General features: G+C 41.5%; 1 protein-coding gene across 1 annotated transcript in view; it reads left to right on the top strand.

Moving 5' to 3' along the window:
• The window catches only part of PCSK6 (proprotein convertase subtilisin/kexin type 6), a gene marked incomplete at its 5' end in the record, with an annotated part of 92,446 nt that extends 75,324 nt beyond the window's left edge, over positions 1-17,122 (top strand). Inside the window, 5 exons of the mRNA XM_081337521.1 lie at positions 571-658; positions 7,591-7,694; positions 10,831-10,954; positions 13,328-13,440; positions 15,793-17,122. Coding sequence (XP_081193647.1) covers positions 571-658; positions 7,591-7,694; positions 10,831-10,954; positions 13,328-13,440; positions 15,793-15,890 — 527 coding nt within the window. The 3' untranslated portion in view covers positions 15,891-17,122. The remainder of the gene's footprint in view (positions 1-570; positions 659-7,590; positions 7,695-10,830; positions 10,955-13,327; positions 13,441-15,792) is intronic.
• Positions 17,123-17,580: the final 458 nt, after the last annotated feature.

Here is a 17,580-nt window from a genome sequence, read left to right as displayed (position 1 = left end):
ATGCCAAAAAGATGGCTTGCAGGGATGTCAATACATAATATCTATATGCAGCTTTTTAAAGTATATTCTGAGGAAAAATGCAGCTCCTTTAAAGAGTTACATATCCACCATCCGTGTCCTTGTGTGCTATGCAGAAACGGGCTGGATTCAGGTAGAAAGTATTGCTTAACATTATTAATGAAGACATTGATTTAATCTCCTGCCAATCTGAGATGGGATGAGGAATGTTTCTGAAACTTTGCAATAGAATCTGAAAAGCATCAAGGGTTTTAAAATCAGCATTTTAAATTAATTGACTTGGGTTTTGAACATTTAAGATAGGCTTGCCAAAGTTTAGAATTTCTCCAAGATGAAAAGGTCTAGGAAGTGATATATTTTAAGCTGAAATGACTAGTTAGTTATTTCTGTCATCCAGCCTATTTTTTTAAAAAAGTACCTTTATTGTTCAGTGCCAGATGGTTTAGCTTACCATTAAATACTGTGTAAGTAATAAATTTGACATCTGCAATTATGCGTTTCTAATTTCTGGAATTTCTTTTCACTATGGCCTCTTCTCCCTACCTTGAAAAGGTCAAAGACGTTGCCAGAAATGTCATCAAAACTGTAAGAAATGCTTTGGAGAAATGAACAAATGTTCTCTCTGCAAAGATGGATTCAGGTGAGTACTAGCTGGTGAAAAAAACAATGCAAGGGTTTCAGAAGTTATTGTAACCCGTTGCTAGAAACTACAGTAACACTTCCATTTCAGCTGATTGATTAAAGAAAGGGAGAAGCTAAAAATTGTTATGGATTGTTGACCTCTTTGCTGGATCTCCTGTAAATATCACAAAGGGTGTGTGGTGTGATTTCCAGTGTATGTATGTGTTCCCATCATTTCAAATGTCAGCCTTGTCTAATCTCTCTCTCTAGTAACATTGCATGAAATTCCCAGAATTCCTATTCACGTTTACAAGGAAATCTGGGAGCTGCAAATAGTTGCAGTATACAGATTATTCCAAAGAGGAAGATATGCTTCCCTCACTGCTGATAACATTTGTTGTAGGTTTTGGGTTGGGGACAATTTTCATCAGAAGACACAAAAGGATTTATCTCTATATTTCCTGACTCTGACTGAACCATTGATACATTCAGGTGTAAGAATAGAATAGAATAGAATAGAATAGAATAGAATAGAATAGAATAGAATAGAATAGAATAGAATAGAATAGAATAGAATAGAATAGAATAGAATAGAATAGAATAGGTCACTTTAAATGTACACTCATCAGCATACATTAAAATGAAATGTCATTGCATTCAGCTCTCAGAAAATAGCATTATGCATATACTCACATACACCCACACATATGACATACAGAAACATCACAGTAGTTTGACTGTACATTTTAAATGTACATTAATCAGCATACATTAAAGTGATTTCATTGCATACAGCTCTCAAAGGGTAACTACTTCCAACATACACCGCATAAACATGACAAAATAATAATAATTATGCATTTACCGACATACACACACACATATATGACCCAGAGAAACAACACAGTCTAGTTCAGATGTATACATATACACGGTGAGAAAAAAGAATCCTGCGAGTTTATCAGATGGATACACAGGGAACAAAGCCGTACAGAGTCTAGTAGTCCCGCTAGAAGTACTTGTTCTGTTCCAGCCTACGACCGGCCCTGTTGGAATGTCAGGGACAACCCCTTTTTATAAACAATAGGCTGGAACTAATCCAACCAAATTTATTTGCAAAAGCTAAACGAAAAGGTTCAAACAAAAGCTAAACAAATACAGACCAAGACTTTATCAGAAGCTCTTCAAACGGTTGCCTTCAGCAACCAGCATCTCCCACACATTCCCCTTTTAAACAGCAGTCTCAAGGCATGACTTCTCATTGCCTTCTCCCGAGTTGCCTCATTGCTTTCCTTTGCTCAGTTCTGCTGGATTGCCTCCTGCTCCTAGCATCCCTGAACAGAGCCAGCTCTGGATTGTCTTCTTCCAATCTTTCAGGCTCACACAGATGAGCCTGAGGAGGAACAAGACGGGAGGGGACTGGCTGAGAGTTCTGTGCTGCATCAGAACCTTCCTCTGACACCAAAGGCTCTCCAAACCCTTCCTCCTCCTCCTCTTCTGAATTGTCCGACTCAGCTGCCGAATCCACAGGCTGACACTGAATCACAACAATACTTCGGAACCTGCTCCCAGAGGGGAGCAACAGAAACAGACCGTAAAGTGGGTGTGTGAGGTCCCTAAAAATGCTTCGAGTTCTAAGCACATAGCAGTAATAAGCAGTGTCCTGAACAAGGGGAAGCGAGCTATAATATAATCTTCTCAGCTGTCCTCATCACTCTCTGTGTGGACCTTCTATCTAAGGCTCTGCTACCACCAAACCAGACAGTGATGCAGTTTGTTAAAATGCTCTCTGTGGTGCCTCTGTAAAAAGTGGCCAGGACAGAAGGAGAAAGATTGTGCTCTCCTCATCCCACGCAAGAAATGCAAACGTTGGTTTGCACTCTTCACTAAAGTTAACCTATGAGGAGACCAAGTCAGATTGTTAGTTATCTGCACACACACACACACACACACACACACACACACCGGATTGTTAGTTATCTGCATACACACACACACTCCACAGCTGCAGCCTTGATACAAAGTGGAGTGTGACTGTGCCAGCTCTTTCTAAAATCAACAACAATCTCCTTCGGTTTTATGTAGTCTTGTTTACAACAGTTGCAGTATCCCAGGGCCACGTGATCACCACTTGCAATCTTCCCAGTTGGTTTCCAATGAGCAAAATCAATTGTTGGAGGCGGGATTCATTTAACAGCCATGTAATAATAATAATAATAATAATAATAATAATAATAATAATAATAATAATAATAATAATAATAATAATAATAATAATAATAATAATAATAATAATAGTAAAAAAGTTGGAAGGGGCCTTGGAGGTCATCTAGTCCAACCCACTGCTCAGGCAAGAAGCCCTATATCATTTTGGACAAATGGTTGTGATTTGCTTAATATCTGCAGGGACTCAGCTAACAACCAGGTTAAGGTTGTAAACTCGAACACAACTCACCTAAGAACGGCTTTGAGTAGCAGCAGAAATTTGGGTCCCAATTGTCATAATTTGAGGACTGCCTTACTTTAAATCATCGCCATGTATCAATTTCACCTCACTGGGTCTGGGATATGGCAATATTATTTAATTTGGGGTGGTAAACATCTGTTCTCCTCCTAATGTCAGTATAAGATAGTCCTTGAGTTACGACCACAATTGAGCCCCAAATTTCTGTGGCTAAGTGAGACATTTCCTAAGTGAGTTTTGCCCCATTTTACAACCTTTCTTGCCACCATTGTTAAGTGAAACACTGCAGTTGTTCAGTTAGTAACCTGGTTGTTAAGTGAATCTGGCTTCCCCCCATTGGCTTGGATGGTCAGAAGGTCGCAAAAGGGGCTCATGTGTCCCCGGGACACTGCCACCATCATAACTATGAGTCAGTTGCCAAGCATCTGAATTTTGATCACATGACCACGGTCACAAGTGTGAAAAACAGTCGTAAGTCACCTTTTTCAATGATGTTGTAATTTTGAACGGTCACTAAATGAGCCGTTGCAAGTCGAGGCCTGCCTGTATCTCAGATTCAAATGGTGTAGATGTTTCTGAAAAGAGGTCCAAGCAACTTAAAAGAGGGAAGGGAAGAAAGCATACAAATACATGTTTGTTAGATCTTTTATAAAGGACTCATTTTCTGCTCAGTGTTGGATCCTCCCGGCTTGGCAAGGAGTCCTGTACAGCAGGGGTCCCCAACCCCAGGTCCCTGGACGAGTACCGGGCCGCGGCATGCCAGCAACCGGTCCGCACAAACAAGCGAAGCCCCATTTGCAGGATGCAGGCGGCACACAAAACCACGCACTCTCCGGTCCGTGGAAAACCCTCTCTCCACAGAACCGGTCCCTGGTGCCCAAAAGGTTGGGGACTACTGCTGTACAGGTTAATATTCTATCTAACCCAAACTGTGTTTGCTCACTGTGGGGCCAGCATTGACTGGCCAGGACCTTTACTTCTATTAATGGCACTTTTAAATAAGGAGACCTTTTAATTCCCCTGAGGTTTTTTCTTTCTTTCGTTCTTCTGACTTGGGAATGGTTTTAAACTTTTATAGACAATTCCCAGCACCAAGTAACACATTTCTATAAAATAAGGGGAGTGCGATTTTTGCGCTATGTAAAGTGGCATTCGAGAACACATTTTAGTAAGTAAAAATGGATGCAGAGGAACTTTGGCAGCCAGCTCCTATATATTTATTATTATTTATTATTATTTTTAATTAATTTTATTTATATATGCCCTCTCTTTAGATGAGAGGACATGGACGGTGCTTGAGGTGGCTTATGGGGGTGGGGAAGAGAGAGCGGGCGGGTGGATGGAGGCAGGATAGGCATTGCTTATTTGTAGGAGTAGATTATCTTTTTTTTTGGATCGGTGTAAATTTAGTGGTTTGAAAGAAACTATTATGTGCATTCTCAGCAAATGGCCATTTAGGATGGCATAGCTAAATGCAAAATATCCATCTGCTGCGAGGGAGATTTTCTCAGCTGCTGCTAGCAGTTGGCTGACCTTGTCTGGTCTTGGAGACTAAGCAGGACTGGAGCCTAGGTGGTCAACAGAGCAGAGATGGAAATCAATTTCAGCTTTTCACAAACTCAGTTCCGCTTCCAGTAGGCAACTCAGGCTTAACCTACTTGACATTGATAGATAAGTTCATCACTGCTGAGAAGAAAGAGGTATGCAGGTAGAAGATCTGCCCATTCAAAAAAACAACAAACAAACCATGGAGGTCAAGCCATATATATATCACTCCCAAGCTTTCAATCCTGGCTCTTTTCTTCTGTTGTTTTCAGCCAATGGGTCCTTGACTATTCTTGGGCTTCAGTGCTGGAGATATTTGCTTCAAGTTTACTTAATTGTTCTGCTTGGCCTGAGAATCATTGGTTTCTGTCTTGCCAACTTCACTTCTCTTGTTAGAACTTAGTCAGAAGACCATCAGGAAATCCCAAAAGAAGGCGATCATGGTTGGTTTGTTTTTAACTTCCCTACTGTTGCTAAGAAAACTGCATCCAGTGGTGCCCACCAGGAACCAGAACTAACAAGATGATGCCTTGCTAGATCTTCTCAGTCCCCATCTCTCCAGCTTCTGCTGGACATGGTGCCGAATGAGAACGTTCTGGGATGCAGCTCTCCACCATTTTTCTCATCTAGGAATGCTTCCCTCTTTAGAAGGGGAGCTTTTCATTTAAATTATTTTTAAATCACTGGGATGTGAAGCAACAAATTGAACAGGACACCTGATGGACACCAAGGAAGGCATATTAATACCTGCCTGCTCATTCTTTAATTATCTCCACAACCATTGGGGTTTTTCTTTCTTTCTGTGGGCAGGAATCAACTCCTGGCAGTGACTCCCATTTGTTCTGATGGACAAACTTGCCCTCCTGTTACATAGAGTAAAAGCTATTTTGGTTCACTCTTCTGATTGCTTTTATTGTATTTGTATTTATCTATCCAACCAACCAATCTTAAAATTCACAAATTATAGCTCAAGTATCAGGAGTCTTCGTAAAATCATACAATACAATAAAAGCCATCATTACTATAGATTAAAAAACTGTGAGTACTCTAGCATCCTTTTTTTTAAGAGCACTGAAATCTCTTTACTATGGGAAGAGGATACCAGAGACAGAATTTTTTTTTATCCATGATTCCCCCTTAAAGTCCGAGTAATAAAGCTCCAAATTATTTTGGCTTAGCTTCAGAAACAAATAATGCAAGGCAACCCCAAATGAAACAAGGAAGATGAGATAGAAATATACATTTTTCCCCAAGGGAAGAAATGAAGCAAAAAATGTCAGACACCAAAAGGCTGAAATGGAACAATTTGTTCAGCGGGAAGCCCAAAGCTTCTTTGCAGGATTCATTTAGAAGATAATAATTGGACTGATGTGACTGCTTCAATAATGGCACTTGAGCAAAAGTTGAAAATTATAATTCAAAAGATGAACCAATGCACGGGGTCAGTAGAAGTGGCTTCACTTGGCTGCAGTCTGCACAGTGTTCCCTTTTAATGTTCGCTCACTTTTCAAGCTTAGCAAGATTTTGCCAGCAATGTTCATGTCTACTTTAAAAAAAACAACGGGTGGTTTGTCATGAGAATCAGCTGTCAATCACACATACTGTGGATGTGCCACGTGGATACATAAGGCATTTTTTCCAGCTTTGCTTAATAACAATAGCACTTAAACTTATATATTACTTCATGGAGCTTTACACCCCTGTCTAAAAGTCAGCCTATTGCCCCCAACAATCTGGGTCCTCATTTTGCCAACCTTGGAAAGATACAAGCTGAGTTAACCTTGAGTTGGTCAGGATCGAACTGCTGGCAGTGGGCAGAATTAGCCTGCAATACTGCATTCTAACCACTGCAACACTCTTTTTAGGCAGCTTTTTCCTAATTAAGGATCCTTCAAATGTGCTACACTAGCTAGGAAGCAGAAAATCCCAGTCTTTTGCACACTGGGAGCAGAGGATGTCAGCTGAGAAAGTTCTTAAAGTAATGACAGGCAGCTCTAGTCAAGAACATTTTCCTAAACCAATTGAGAAGCAATGACCTTGATGGAGGACCCACCTAAGATTAATGTTCAGCTCATGAGTGCAGACCAGCCTGTTGGTCTTGGGTTGTAAACTAGATGCAGCTTGTAATTTCAGATAGTGTAAGTGCTTGCAGAGTGGATGGTTGGGTTTATAGGTAAAGAGAGGGGCACAACGGCTCAGTGGTTAAAGACGCTCAGTTTTTCAGCTGGAAAGCTGACAGCCTGGGTTTGAGACATGAGCGCCACACGATGGGGTGAGCTCCCGTTCCAGCCTCAGCTCCTGCCTACCTAGCATGCAAATGTGAGTAGATAAATAGGTACCACTTTGGTGGGAAGATAACAGTATTCTGTGTGCCTTGGTATATTGTCCTGCTGGCTACATGACCACAGAAATGTCTTTGGATAACGCTGGCTCCCTCAACTAAAAAAAACAAAACAGAGACAAATGCCATCTCCTAGAGACAGGAACAATTGGACAGGGGAAACCTTTACCATGTCTTTACTCTAGGCCAGGGCTAGGCAACCTTGGAGGCTACCTATGTTCACACCATACGCTTAACCTGATCACTCACCAGCCTAGCAATTACAGGTAGACCACACACAAAACCTGGTTAGTTTTAAGCATGGTTGGGGTGTGATTTGTGTTTTAGTTTCGTGAACCATTTGGTTAGCTTGTGGTTCCTTACGCAGGGATGGTGCAAGTCCAGCAAGTGGACCACACCAACCAATGAGAAGATAAATCCGAGAGATGCTTTGAACAGACTGTCTCCTGATTGGTGAAAGAGCTCGTTGGATTAGCAGCTCCTCCTAACCTTTAGATACTCTTTCTCCTAAGGATTTTCAGCTATCTAAGCTCTATTACTAAAACATGCTGGGTTTTTTTGCCTGTTTTGCTATCAATGTTTCGCACACTTTCTTTTACAGCCTCCTGGACAACTACTGTGTGTCAGGATGCCAGCAGGGCACGTATCTGAAAAAGGAACCTTTGCAATGTGATGGCTGCCAGTCGGACTGCAGGACTTGTACAGGTAGATTAACAACCACCTAGGTCAGGGGTAGGCCACCTTGGCTCTTTTATGACTCATGGACTTCAACTGCCAGAATTCCTGAGCCAGCATGGCTCAGCTTGGAAACCTCTCCCTTTTCCCTCAGCGTGGCTGGCTCAGGAATTCTGGGAGTTGAAGTCCACGAGTCATAAAAAAGCCAAGGTTGCCTACCTCTGCCCTAGGTCTCTAGATACGCTTCATCTAAATCAATAACTAGCAGGTGAGGGAGAGGAGAAATAAGAAGGAATTAGGTAGGGTTTTTTCCCCACTAAAAGTCCCCAAACCAGGTGAGGTATACCTAGTCTGGTAATTAGGGTTTCATTCTGAGCGTGTCACGAAAATGTAGCCTTCACTAATCATTCTTGGTGGCAGATCCATCATGCCAGGATATCAGAATGTTCAAGTTGATTCGAGAGGCTGCCACAAAGAAGAGGGGTGATTTTCCTAAGCACTAGAAGGCAGGATAAGAAACAACGGAGGGAAACCAATCAAGGAGAGAAGCAACCTAGAACTTAAGGGGAAATTTCCTGACAGTAAAAACAATAAACCAGTGGACCAGCTTGTCTTCAGAAATTGTGGGTGCTCCGTCACTAGAGGCTTTTAAGAAGAGACTGGACAGCCACTTGTCTGGAATGGTATAGGGCAGACATGTCAAACACAAGGCCCGGGGGCCAGATCCGGCCCGCGAAGTGGTTTCATGCAGCCCGCGAAGCCATCCTGGAAACAGTGAGGGAACGGCCCCCACTGCCTTGGCCCTGGCCCAGAAACCTTCCTTCTGCCAGAGACCCTCAGATCTGTCCCACTCCTGCCCAGGCCCCCATAGGCACCCTTGATGAGAACGATGTAGAGCTGGCCACGCCCACCCAGTAGGCCATACGCACTCTAGCCATGCCCACCCAGTAGGCCACACCCACCCTGGCCATACCCACCCGGCCCCCTGAGGGCAACCGCAATGCTGATGCGGCCCTCAGTGAAATTGAGTTTGATACCCCTGGTATAGGGTCTCCTGCATGACTAGAAGACCTCCAAAGTCCTTTCCAACTCCGTTAATCTGTTATCATCACTTGGTCCAGGATTTATACTAGACTGCAAGAAAAAGAGAGAATTGTAAAATAAAGAAGAAGAGCCATTTATTTAATGCATAGAACAACATCTGACATCATTTGCCCATCACATATACTTGTCTGAGATGTGAAAACAACTGCAATCATGACTGATAACAGCGCACTATGTATTAACTCAGCCAGTAGTGATTTATTCAACAAACTACAGTTAAAGCAACCCTGGCCTTAGCATGTATTAATCCAGCTTATATCTTTTGAACTTAGTTTGTATCCAACAACTTGAGGCTGTTAGTGTCCTATCAACCCTCAGGGAAGAACAATTGATTCTTTATTACCTCTGACTTGTAAAGAAGATCTGGATTCTTTAAGCATTTTGTGGTACTTAAAGTATCTGTTCTGAGCATTACCTCAGTGAAATTGAACTTTTATTTCGGATTTTATTAGACAGAATGGTTCCTGGTATATGCTCTATCCAATTATGTTTACCAAATACTGGTTTTGTCTTTGTCTTTTTTATTATTTCGGAGTATTAAAGTTTGTACTTCTGCTTTAAAGAAAGAGGTCTTGCCTTTCCATGAGTCTCAATGGGCAGCCTTCAATGTGTGCAAGAAGTATAGTTCAAAAGAGCTGTTGAGTGTCAGAACTTCAATCTTACATGGCAAACATCTGCAGCCTTCTTTTCAAAATCCACCAGCAATAATTTAACAGCAAATACGTGCAACCCTCAGGCAAGGTTGGACTTACTGAGAACTGGGTGTCCCCTCTCTCCAGGAAGTTTAGCCGTGGTCTAAAATAACTTCAGAAAAACTCTAAATTCCCAAGATTCAATCCCTATCAAATCCAAATTCTGACATGTCCCTGATTTTCATGTGTAAGTGGTTCCATATTCTCAAGCAGAATTATTATTTTTTTCTGAAACACCAACTTCTGTTCGTTGCACCCTCATATCTTGTAGTTAGAGAAAGAACAGCAGATAATTAAAGAGGGGGTGATACTACTGTCAACCAGAGTCCTTCTGCCTTCACAGAATCAATTTGTTGTTTTTTTTTCTTTTCTTAGTGTGAAGGGGAACGTCTCACCTCCCACTCAAACACTATTCTTCAAAATTATTGTTGGCCCTGTCCATATATAGGTGACATAGGTCTTTCTACTTGGTATCATCTTCTTGCTCACTCCAACCCTAGACCTCCAGATCTGCCAAGAGTAGCACTTAGCAGCTTTTCATTGCAATCTCTGGTGGGAAATAAAGCTGTTAAGAGTTTCTTTGCCTGCAGATGAGAAACTAAACAAGTCTTCCTTTTTCCATTTGGAAACAATGGCAACGATTGTAGCTCATGCTACATTTTGATGTTATCCCGCCAAAAATGCCTAGGCTGTTCATTGATGCACCTTCTTTTTAAAGAATGAATGTCTCACAAGTTGATACTTCTTGGCCACCAGTGGGACAGAGAGTCGTATCAAAGCATATCAAATGGGAGAATCATGTCAAAGCAACCTAGAACCAAGGAGAAATTTCCTAACGGTGAGAGTAATCAACCAGTGGAATAGCTTGGCTCCAGAAGTTGTGAGTGCTCCATCGTTGGAGGCTTTTAATAAGAGACTATTCAACCATTTGTCTGAAATGGTCAGATAGAGTCTCTTGTTTGAGCAGGGATTTGGACTAGAAGACCTCTGAGGTCCCTTTTACTCTATTATTCTATGTTCTAAGGCAAGGGTCCGTAGACCAGTACCAGGCCGCGGCATGCCAGCAACCGGTCCGCACAAACAAGCAAAACCCCATCCACAAGATGCAGGCAGCACACAAAACCCTGCACTTTCCGGTCCGCGGACAAACCTCTCTCCATGGAACCGGTCCCTGGTGCCCAAAAGATTGGGGACCTCTGTTCTAAAGAATCTAGCAACTCCTACCCAGAATCGCTTTGCAGAACGAGATGGGTGGCATATACATTTAATAAATAAATAAATAAATTTCCTCCCCCTTACCCACCCCTCACTTTGCACCTACACCTTCCCTGACTGGAGAACCATGTTTTTTTCCCCCCCATGATCCTTAGGGCCAAGCCATGAAGAATGTCTCCAGTGTGCCAAGAAGCTCCACGAATGGAGGTGTGTCTCAACGTGTGGAGAAGGCTATTACCACGACGAGCGGCTTGGATTGCCGTTTAGAGTCTGCCGAAGGTAATTATCTGCTTTGGCAGCCTGTTATGGAGGCTTTCAGAAAAGTGGTCTGGGAGTGAGACGGAACTCTCGCTGTGCAATCTGCTCTGACATGCTGCACACATAAATCTTCTGTCTTGACTATCCGAAATTGCTCCGATGTTGTGAGATTTACGGAGGGAGGGGAAAAAAAAAGAAAAACAAGACCCTTAACTTCTCAGGTATTTTTTTTTCCACAAGAAGGCCATTTAGCGTTCCTGCTGCAAATTTGGAATCTCGATTTTCCTTCTGGCCAGTTCCCCACGTGCTCATCAGCTTGATTTTGGCCCTCCTTAACTTCCTGCAACATCTGCTCCCAGAACAAAAGATGCAGGTGGAGGGAGGCGCTAGGCTGCTAAGGGATCTTTTATGAAATAAAAGGATAAAGGATGAAGCTCAGGGGTTTTGCGTCTTAAAGATTCCCATTTTCAGCCCCCCCCCCAAAAAAAAAACCCCTGAGAAGCTTAATCAGCACCTGGCTTGCAAATCTGAATGTTGGAATCCCAACCATTTGGTAGAGTAATGGTGCTTGGGAAAGACCATGGGAGATGAGGCAAAGAGAGGCTGCTAAGGAAATGGTCAGATAAGAAACAGCAGAGCCCCCTGCTGCATAATGGGTGGAGAAAGAGACTCAGAAGAAACCCTCCCTAGTACACCAGGCTGTAAATAGACAGGGGGAGGTGGTACATTCATACTTGCAAGATTCTGTCAATGTAGTTTTACTATAAAATAGAATTGGCGCATCTTGTTGAGATTCCTACCTGGTTTCTCCTGCAAGGCCAACAGGTAAGACATCAGGTAGGGAAAGCTGGAGTAGACAGAAGGAACTGGTTTGCTTTAAAATAACTTCCATTTTTTTACCGGGGCATATAGATAGAGCCGGGGTGGCACAGTGGTTAGAATGCAGTATTGCAGGCAAAATTCTGCCCCACTGGCAGGAGTTCGATCCTGACCGGCTCAAGGTTGACTCAGCCTTCCATCCTTCTGAGGTTGGTAAAATGAGGACCCAGATTGTCGGGGACAATAGGCTGACACTGTAAACCGCTTAGAGAAGGCTGTAAAGCACTATGGGACAGTATATAAGTCTAAATGCTATTGCTATAGATCTGGGTGCTGAATTGTGTGCAGCTGGATACTTCTGAAGGGATTTTATTGTGCTTATGATTTTAGTATAAGTTTGACATTAGCAGCTATTTTATGTAGTAACCATTAGTAACCATTTTATACCCCTTCAGAACAAAGAGGTCTGGTCTTGGTACTAGGAACCAAAAGGTACAGAAAAATAATTCCTACATGATGACTCATACACGACAACCCAGGCACAGCTCCTTTCCCCCCTCCCCTTTAACATGAAGCTTTTACTTTTCCAAAATACATAAAGCATCTGACTACAAAATAATGATTACAAAATAACAAAACAAATATCAATATAAAATGGTTACTAATGGTTGCTATATAAAAGAGCTGCTAATGTCAAACCTATACTAAAACCATAAGCACAATAAAATCCCTTCACTTCCTTCCATTACCAACACATTTTTCTAAATTAAATTACCATTGCAAATCATTTTATTAAAGTTAACAAACACAAACAGAGATCTGTAAACTTCTTTACTTTTATCAAAATAGATCCTATTCTGGAAATTCAGCCCCCCAAATATTTCATTGCTGATCTGAAAGCGGCCTAAATACTTAGCCTAACTGATTCAGGTTTCTCAGAATATTCTCTTTTTTAAAAGTTGTATCAGAAAGTAGAAAACTTACTTAAGGCAATATCGGAAGAAAGAGTACCTTGAATTTTAGAAATTTCTGACTGGGTTTCTGTACTGATCCAAGCCAAAATATGACTTAAACTTCTTTTGACTGCTCGTTATTTAAACTCAGCCACTTATTCATTCAATAAACTATAATTAAGCCAACCATATTTTACTGCAATGATTGAACCTAACCTATATCCAGATAAAGACAGAGATACAAATAATAGTCAAAAAATTATGTAATGTATAGAAGAATAATAGGTGGAATTATGAAATGGGGATCAGTTACTCTTTGTTCATTGTTCTTCTAGGAATCTGTAACATATTATTTGCATAAACTAGTTTTTTTAATAAACCACAATGATTGGGTTCAATACGCTAAGCAAAAATTAACTAGTATGGCTCTGAACTGTATAATGTGGCTTATTTTTGCTTAGCATGCACAGACCTAACCATTAAGCTTTGGTTTGTGCTTCAATTTGTTGCCAACGGTGGCTTATTGAACAAACCACAATTAAAGACATGTGTGATTCACACCCATCCTTGAATTGAAATTATATGTCTCACTAGTTATCAAATAGTTATCTTTTATTGTCAGGTGTGAAGATAACTGCTTAAGTTGTGATAGCTCTGGAGGAAACTGTTCCAAATGTAAAGAAGGATTTTATCTGCTGAGTGGCACGTGCATTGCTACTGACAGATGTCACAATGGTATGTATTTTTTATGGACTTTTAGTAAACAAAACAATGTCTGTTGGGCAGGTAGCTACAGGTAGTGGAATGTAAGAATAAGAGTAGCCATAAGAGGAAACGTTTTGAAAGGGGCCTAGGAAAACTCAGCACGGCCAACTCAGCAGAGCCAACTCGGCGTGGCCAACTTGAGCAGCTTGAGCAGGGGGCTGGACTAGAAGACCTCCAAGGTCCCTTCCAGCTCTCTTCTATTCTAATTCTAACTCATGGACAACTCGCCGTGGGACAATTTGCCACAAGGCGAGAGTACCACTAATATCAAAGAAATGGTGGAATAGAATTGTCAAAGGAAGGATGGGAAAAGAAGGGAGAAAATGAAATGTGAATGACAAAACTTAAAATATTTTTTAAAATTATTTTAAATACTTAAATTGAATTGTTGAGTTGTCCCACAGCGAGTTGTTCCATGGTGAGTTGGGCTCGGTGAGTTGTCCCCTTCCCTTTTGAATGTGTGGGGTTTGGTGGTGAGCAACAGAGGGGGAAAAAAGAATGCTGCAGTTCCAACAGAATCAGAGGTTTAGTATCAAAATGAAGAGCAGATTGAGGGTGGGGGGTGAGGAGGAAATGAACTGGGGCTGTAAGAATTATCAGGCCATTACTAGATCTGCATGCCTCCATTCCCCAGAATCTCATCCTTTTCTTCAACCAGACGCTTCTCCTTCTTTTTCTTTCGTGCACCTGAAGTTTGGTATTTATGGAATATATAGTGAAGCTTACTGGGATTAAATTGGGGTCAGAGGCACAGATTGAGAAGAATTGGTGATGTGAAAACAACCAGGTAGAGCTATCTGCACAACTTGTTTTGATGTCAAGTCTGTCCTGAGCTGCTGCTGAAGCTTCTGAAGGATGGGAATGATTTGCATATTCAAAACCACACATGACATTAAATGTCAATTGCTCATTCTTAAACACAGTCCCTCTTTGCAGACTTGAGTGGCTGGAATCATGCTGCAGCAGTTACGAGGAGTCTGCATTTTATTCTTTTACCCCACCTTCACTGCTGGGCTGGGTGGATAGAGTGATTATGTTTCAACCTGCTGCAGTGGCTTTGTAGTTTTTGTAATGCTGCAATACAATTATTATATGGGAGGGACCAGTAGCTCAGTAGGTAGAGCATCTGCTTTGTGTGCAGAAGGTCTAGTAGTTCAACCCCTTAGTATCCCAGTTGCTCTCCGGAAGCCCGACAACTGGGATAAGAATGTGTAGACCAAACTGAACTCATTGGGCCACCTTTGACAATGTATTCTCACTTCTTAAGTGGTGGGATCCCATCAGACCTTCCGAGAACAGTAGGAACTCATTTAGACTATGCCCGCTTTTGACATTCTTCAGCGAAATGTCAGTTCCTCATCTTACGTTTTCCTCTTCGAGGGAGGCACAATGTTTTTCAGAGACTCTGAATGGTGTGCTGGAGATGTGTTCTCAAAATTAGACAAGGTTAGAGCCAGATGATAAAGAGCGAGAGAGAGAGAGAAAAAGGAATTTTGCTTTGTTATATTTACACTAAACCCTGTTCACATGTTTGCTCCCCAAATGTTTAATGATATTCCTTCTGTCATCTTAAAAATGATTGTTGGCTGGTAACTGGGGTGGAACTTTGAAAGATTGGGGTGGGTGGGTTGGGAAAGGCCTGGGACCCTACACTTCCTTCCTATTCCATGATTTTCTTCAGCTAGAACAACCTCAGAATATATACAAAGTTTGGCCAGGGGTGGGAAGGTGGTTTTGTGTACAGGTGTTGCTCAACTTACGACTATTCATTTAATAACCATTTAAAGCTACAATGGCATTGAAAGAAGTGACTTATACCCGTTTTTCCACACTTATGACCGCTACGACATCCCCATGGTCAGGTGATCAAAATCCACCCACTTGGCAACTGGCATGTATTTATGGCGGTTGCATGTCCCCAGAGTCACGTGATCACCTCTTGCGATCTTCTGACAAGCAAAGTCAAAGGGGATGCCAAATTCACCTAACAACCGTGTTACTATGATAACTGAACAAGTGCAATGATTCGCTTAGCAGCCATAGCAAGAAAAGTCATAAAGGGGGGCAAAATTCACTTGAGAACTGCCTTTTTTGGGGGGGAGGTCAATAGCGGTCTTAAGTTGAGGACCACCTATACCGGAGATGGATGTCTTTTGAAAAGTAGACGTTAAAATAGTGGGACAATGTGTTCCTTTTAGTTCGTCCATCAGAATAGTTTTTTTTTTCCTACTCTTATAAATTCTGGTTTGTTCAACAGAAATGCTAATCTAATTTCTCCCTTCATGCTGTCTCCTTTTTTTTTTTTTTGCAAATCTCCCCCAGGTGACGAGGTGTTCTGTGAGATGGTGAAATCCAATAGGTTATGTGAACGCAAACCATTTATACAATTTTGCTGTCGGACATGCTTGTTGGCTGGCTAAGCCAGCATTTAATATCTGCCATCTGGAACTCCTAATGTGCCAGTTTCTTCCAGCAAAGTTTCCATTTCCCCCCCCCCTTTTTTTTTTCCTTTTTCCACTCCTACTGCCACCCTGGTCCTAACCTTCATCTAATGGTGGCTTCAGCCTCAGCTTGCAACTCAGATTCTTTCACCGTCACCGGCAAGTTTGGTCCCTACAGCGTACCTCAACTAAAGTCCTAGACAGCGTGATCACTTTGTTTGCTGCATCTTGACCAAAAGCAAATACGTAAAGGGCCAATGGCAATAGGAATCCTTCTCTGGCACATCTTGCAAGTCGTCTCAGCTTCCCTCACGCTAGCCAACTTGTCATGCTGTGTCAGATAGGAATGCAGATGTACTGTATGTTCTTTCTGCGTTTCCCAAAAAGAGAGGAAAAGTCGTTGTTTCTTCCTTCTCCCTCCTAAATCATTTAGAATAGTTTACAAATGCCTAGAACATCAGCCTCGGTTTTGCATACTCACCACCGCAACGTCCTGACGTGATACGATTCATTTCCACACCGTTGTGCTGGAAAATAGGCACATTCCCCCTTGTCTTTTGATGGTCTTAGCTTGACAGGGACCAAAGAAGGATTTATTGAATTGGCAGGGGACAGTGATTCCCTACTTATCTCCAGGCATTCATCTCCCTGTGTGCTGATCTGAACAGTCAAACTCTGCTATAAATGATCAGGTGTGCTGTCTACGACTCTGAGCAACTGGATTTGAAGCCATTTCTGAGAAATAACTGGTATCATGCTAGACTCATGATTGCGGACATAGCTACAGTATTCCCTCCCTGCCCCAAATAGATCTCTGAGTTTTGTCAGATGGCTTTGCTTCTCTTACCATATCTTGCCAGCACAATCTTCCTAAAAAAAAGGGGTGGTGGTGGTAAGAAAAATGACAGCTCAGTAATTTCAGGTGGCAAACCTTTCCAAAAGGTGCTTCATTTAGCCTGTCGAGAAGGAGAGAACGAAAAACAGCCAATTCTACCCAAATCACAGTGAACAAAACAACACATCTGAATGTATTTATAATATAATATATATATTATAGTTTGTCATGTGGTGTTTATATAATTGTGTTAAGATATATTTGACTATGTGGTCTTACAGATTTTTTTGAAAAAGAAGTAACTTATAATGCAGTCATTGCCTTCATAGAATTTTTTAATTATTTTCTACAGAGACATAACCTTTTTTAAAAGAAATATTACTTAAACATTGCCCTCCTTTGTAATGCTGCCTTTGTAAGCACTGACAGAGCTGTTTCTTTGTATTCAGACATATGTAAACAACTGTTTTTTTCCTTCTTATGCAGTACTAGCTGTTCTGACTCTCATTCTTAATAAGTTAAACCCTCCAGTCTGTGAAACGTGAAATTAGCAGTAAAATGTTAATTGGCAATCTGACAAAGTGGGTTTTCAAACTTTTGGGGTGAGGGAGGATGGGAAAAGAAAAATTAATTGATGTGTTCATACTGCTTGAACCCATGTACTGTCAAACTGGTGGAATGAATATTAACAACCGAGGTAGCATTTTATGATAAGCTGGCAAAATGACAACATGAATAAAATATTTATAGTCCCCATCAATTACTACGTATTTATTTCATGCTACTAAAGTACAGTCTATCCTTTTATTATGTAGAATGTCTTATGTCTTGTAA

This window comes from Vipera berus, assembly GCF_964194415.1.
Source record: "Vipera berus genome assembly, chromosome: 12".
Lineage (NCBI taxonomy): Eukaryota > Metazoa > Chordata > Lepidosauria > Squamata > Viperidae > Vipera > Vipera berus.
Note: the sequence above shows the minus strand (reverse complement) of the source record. Positions and strands in the feature narration are given on the sequence as shown.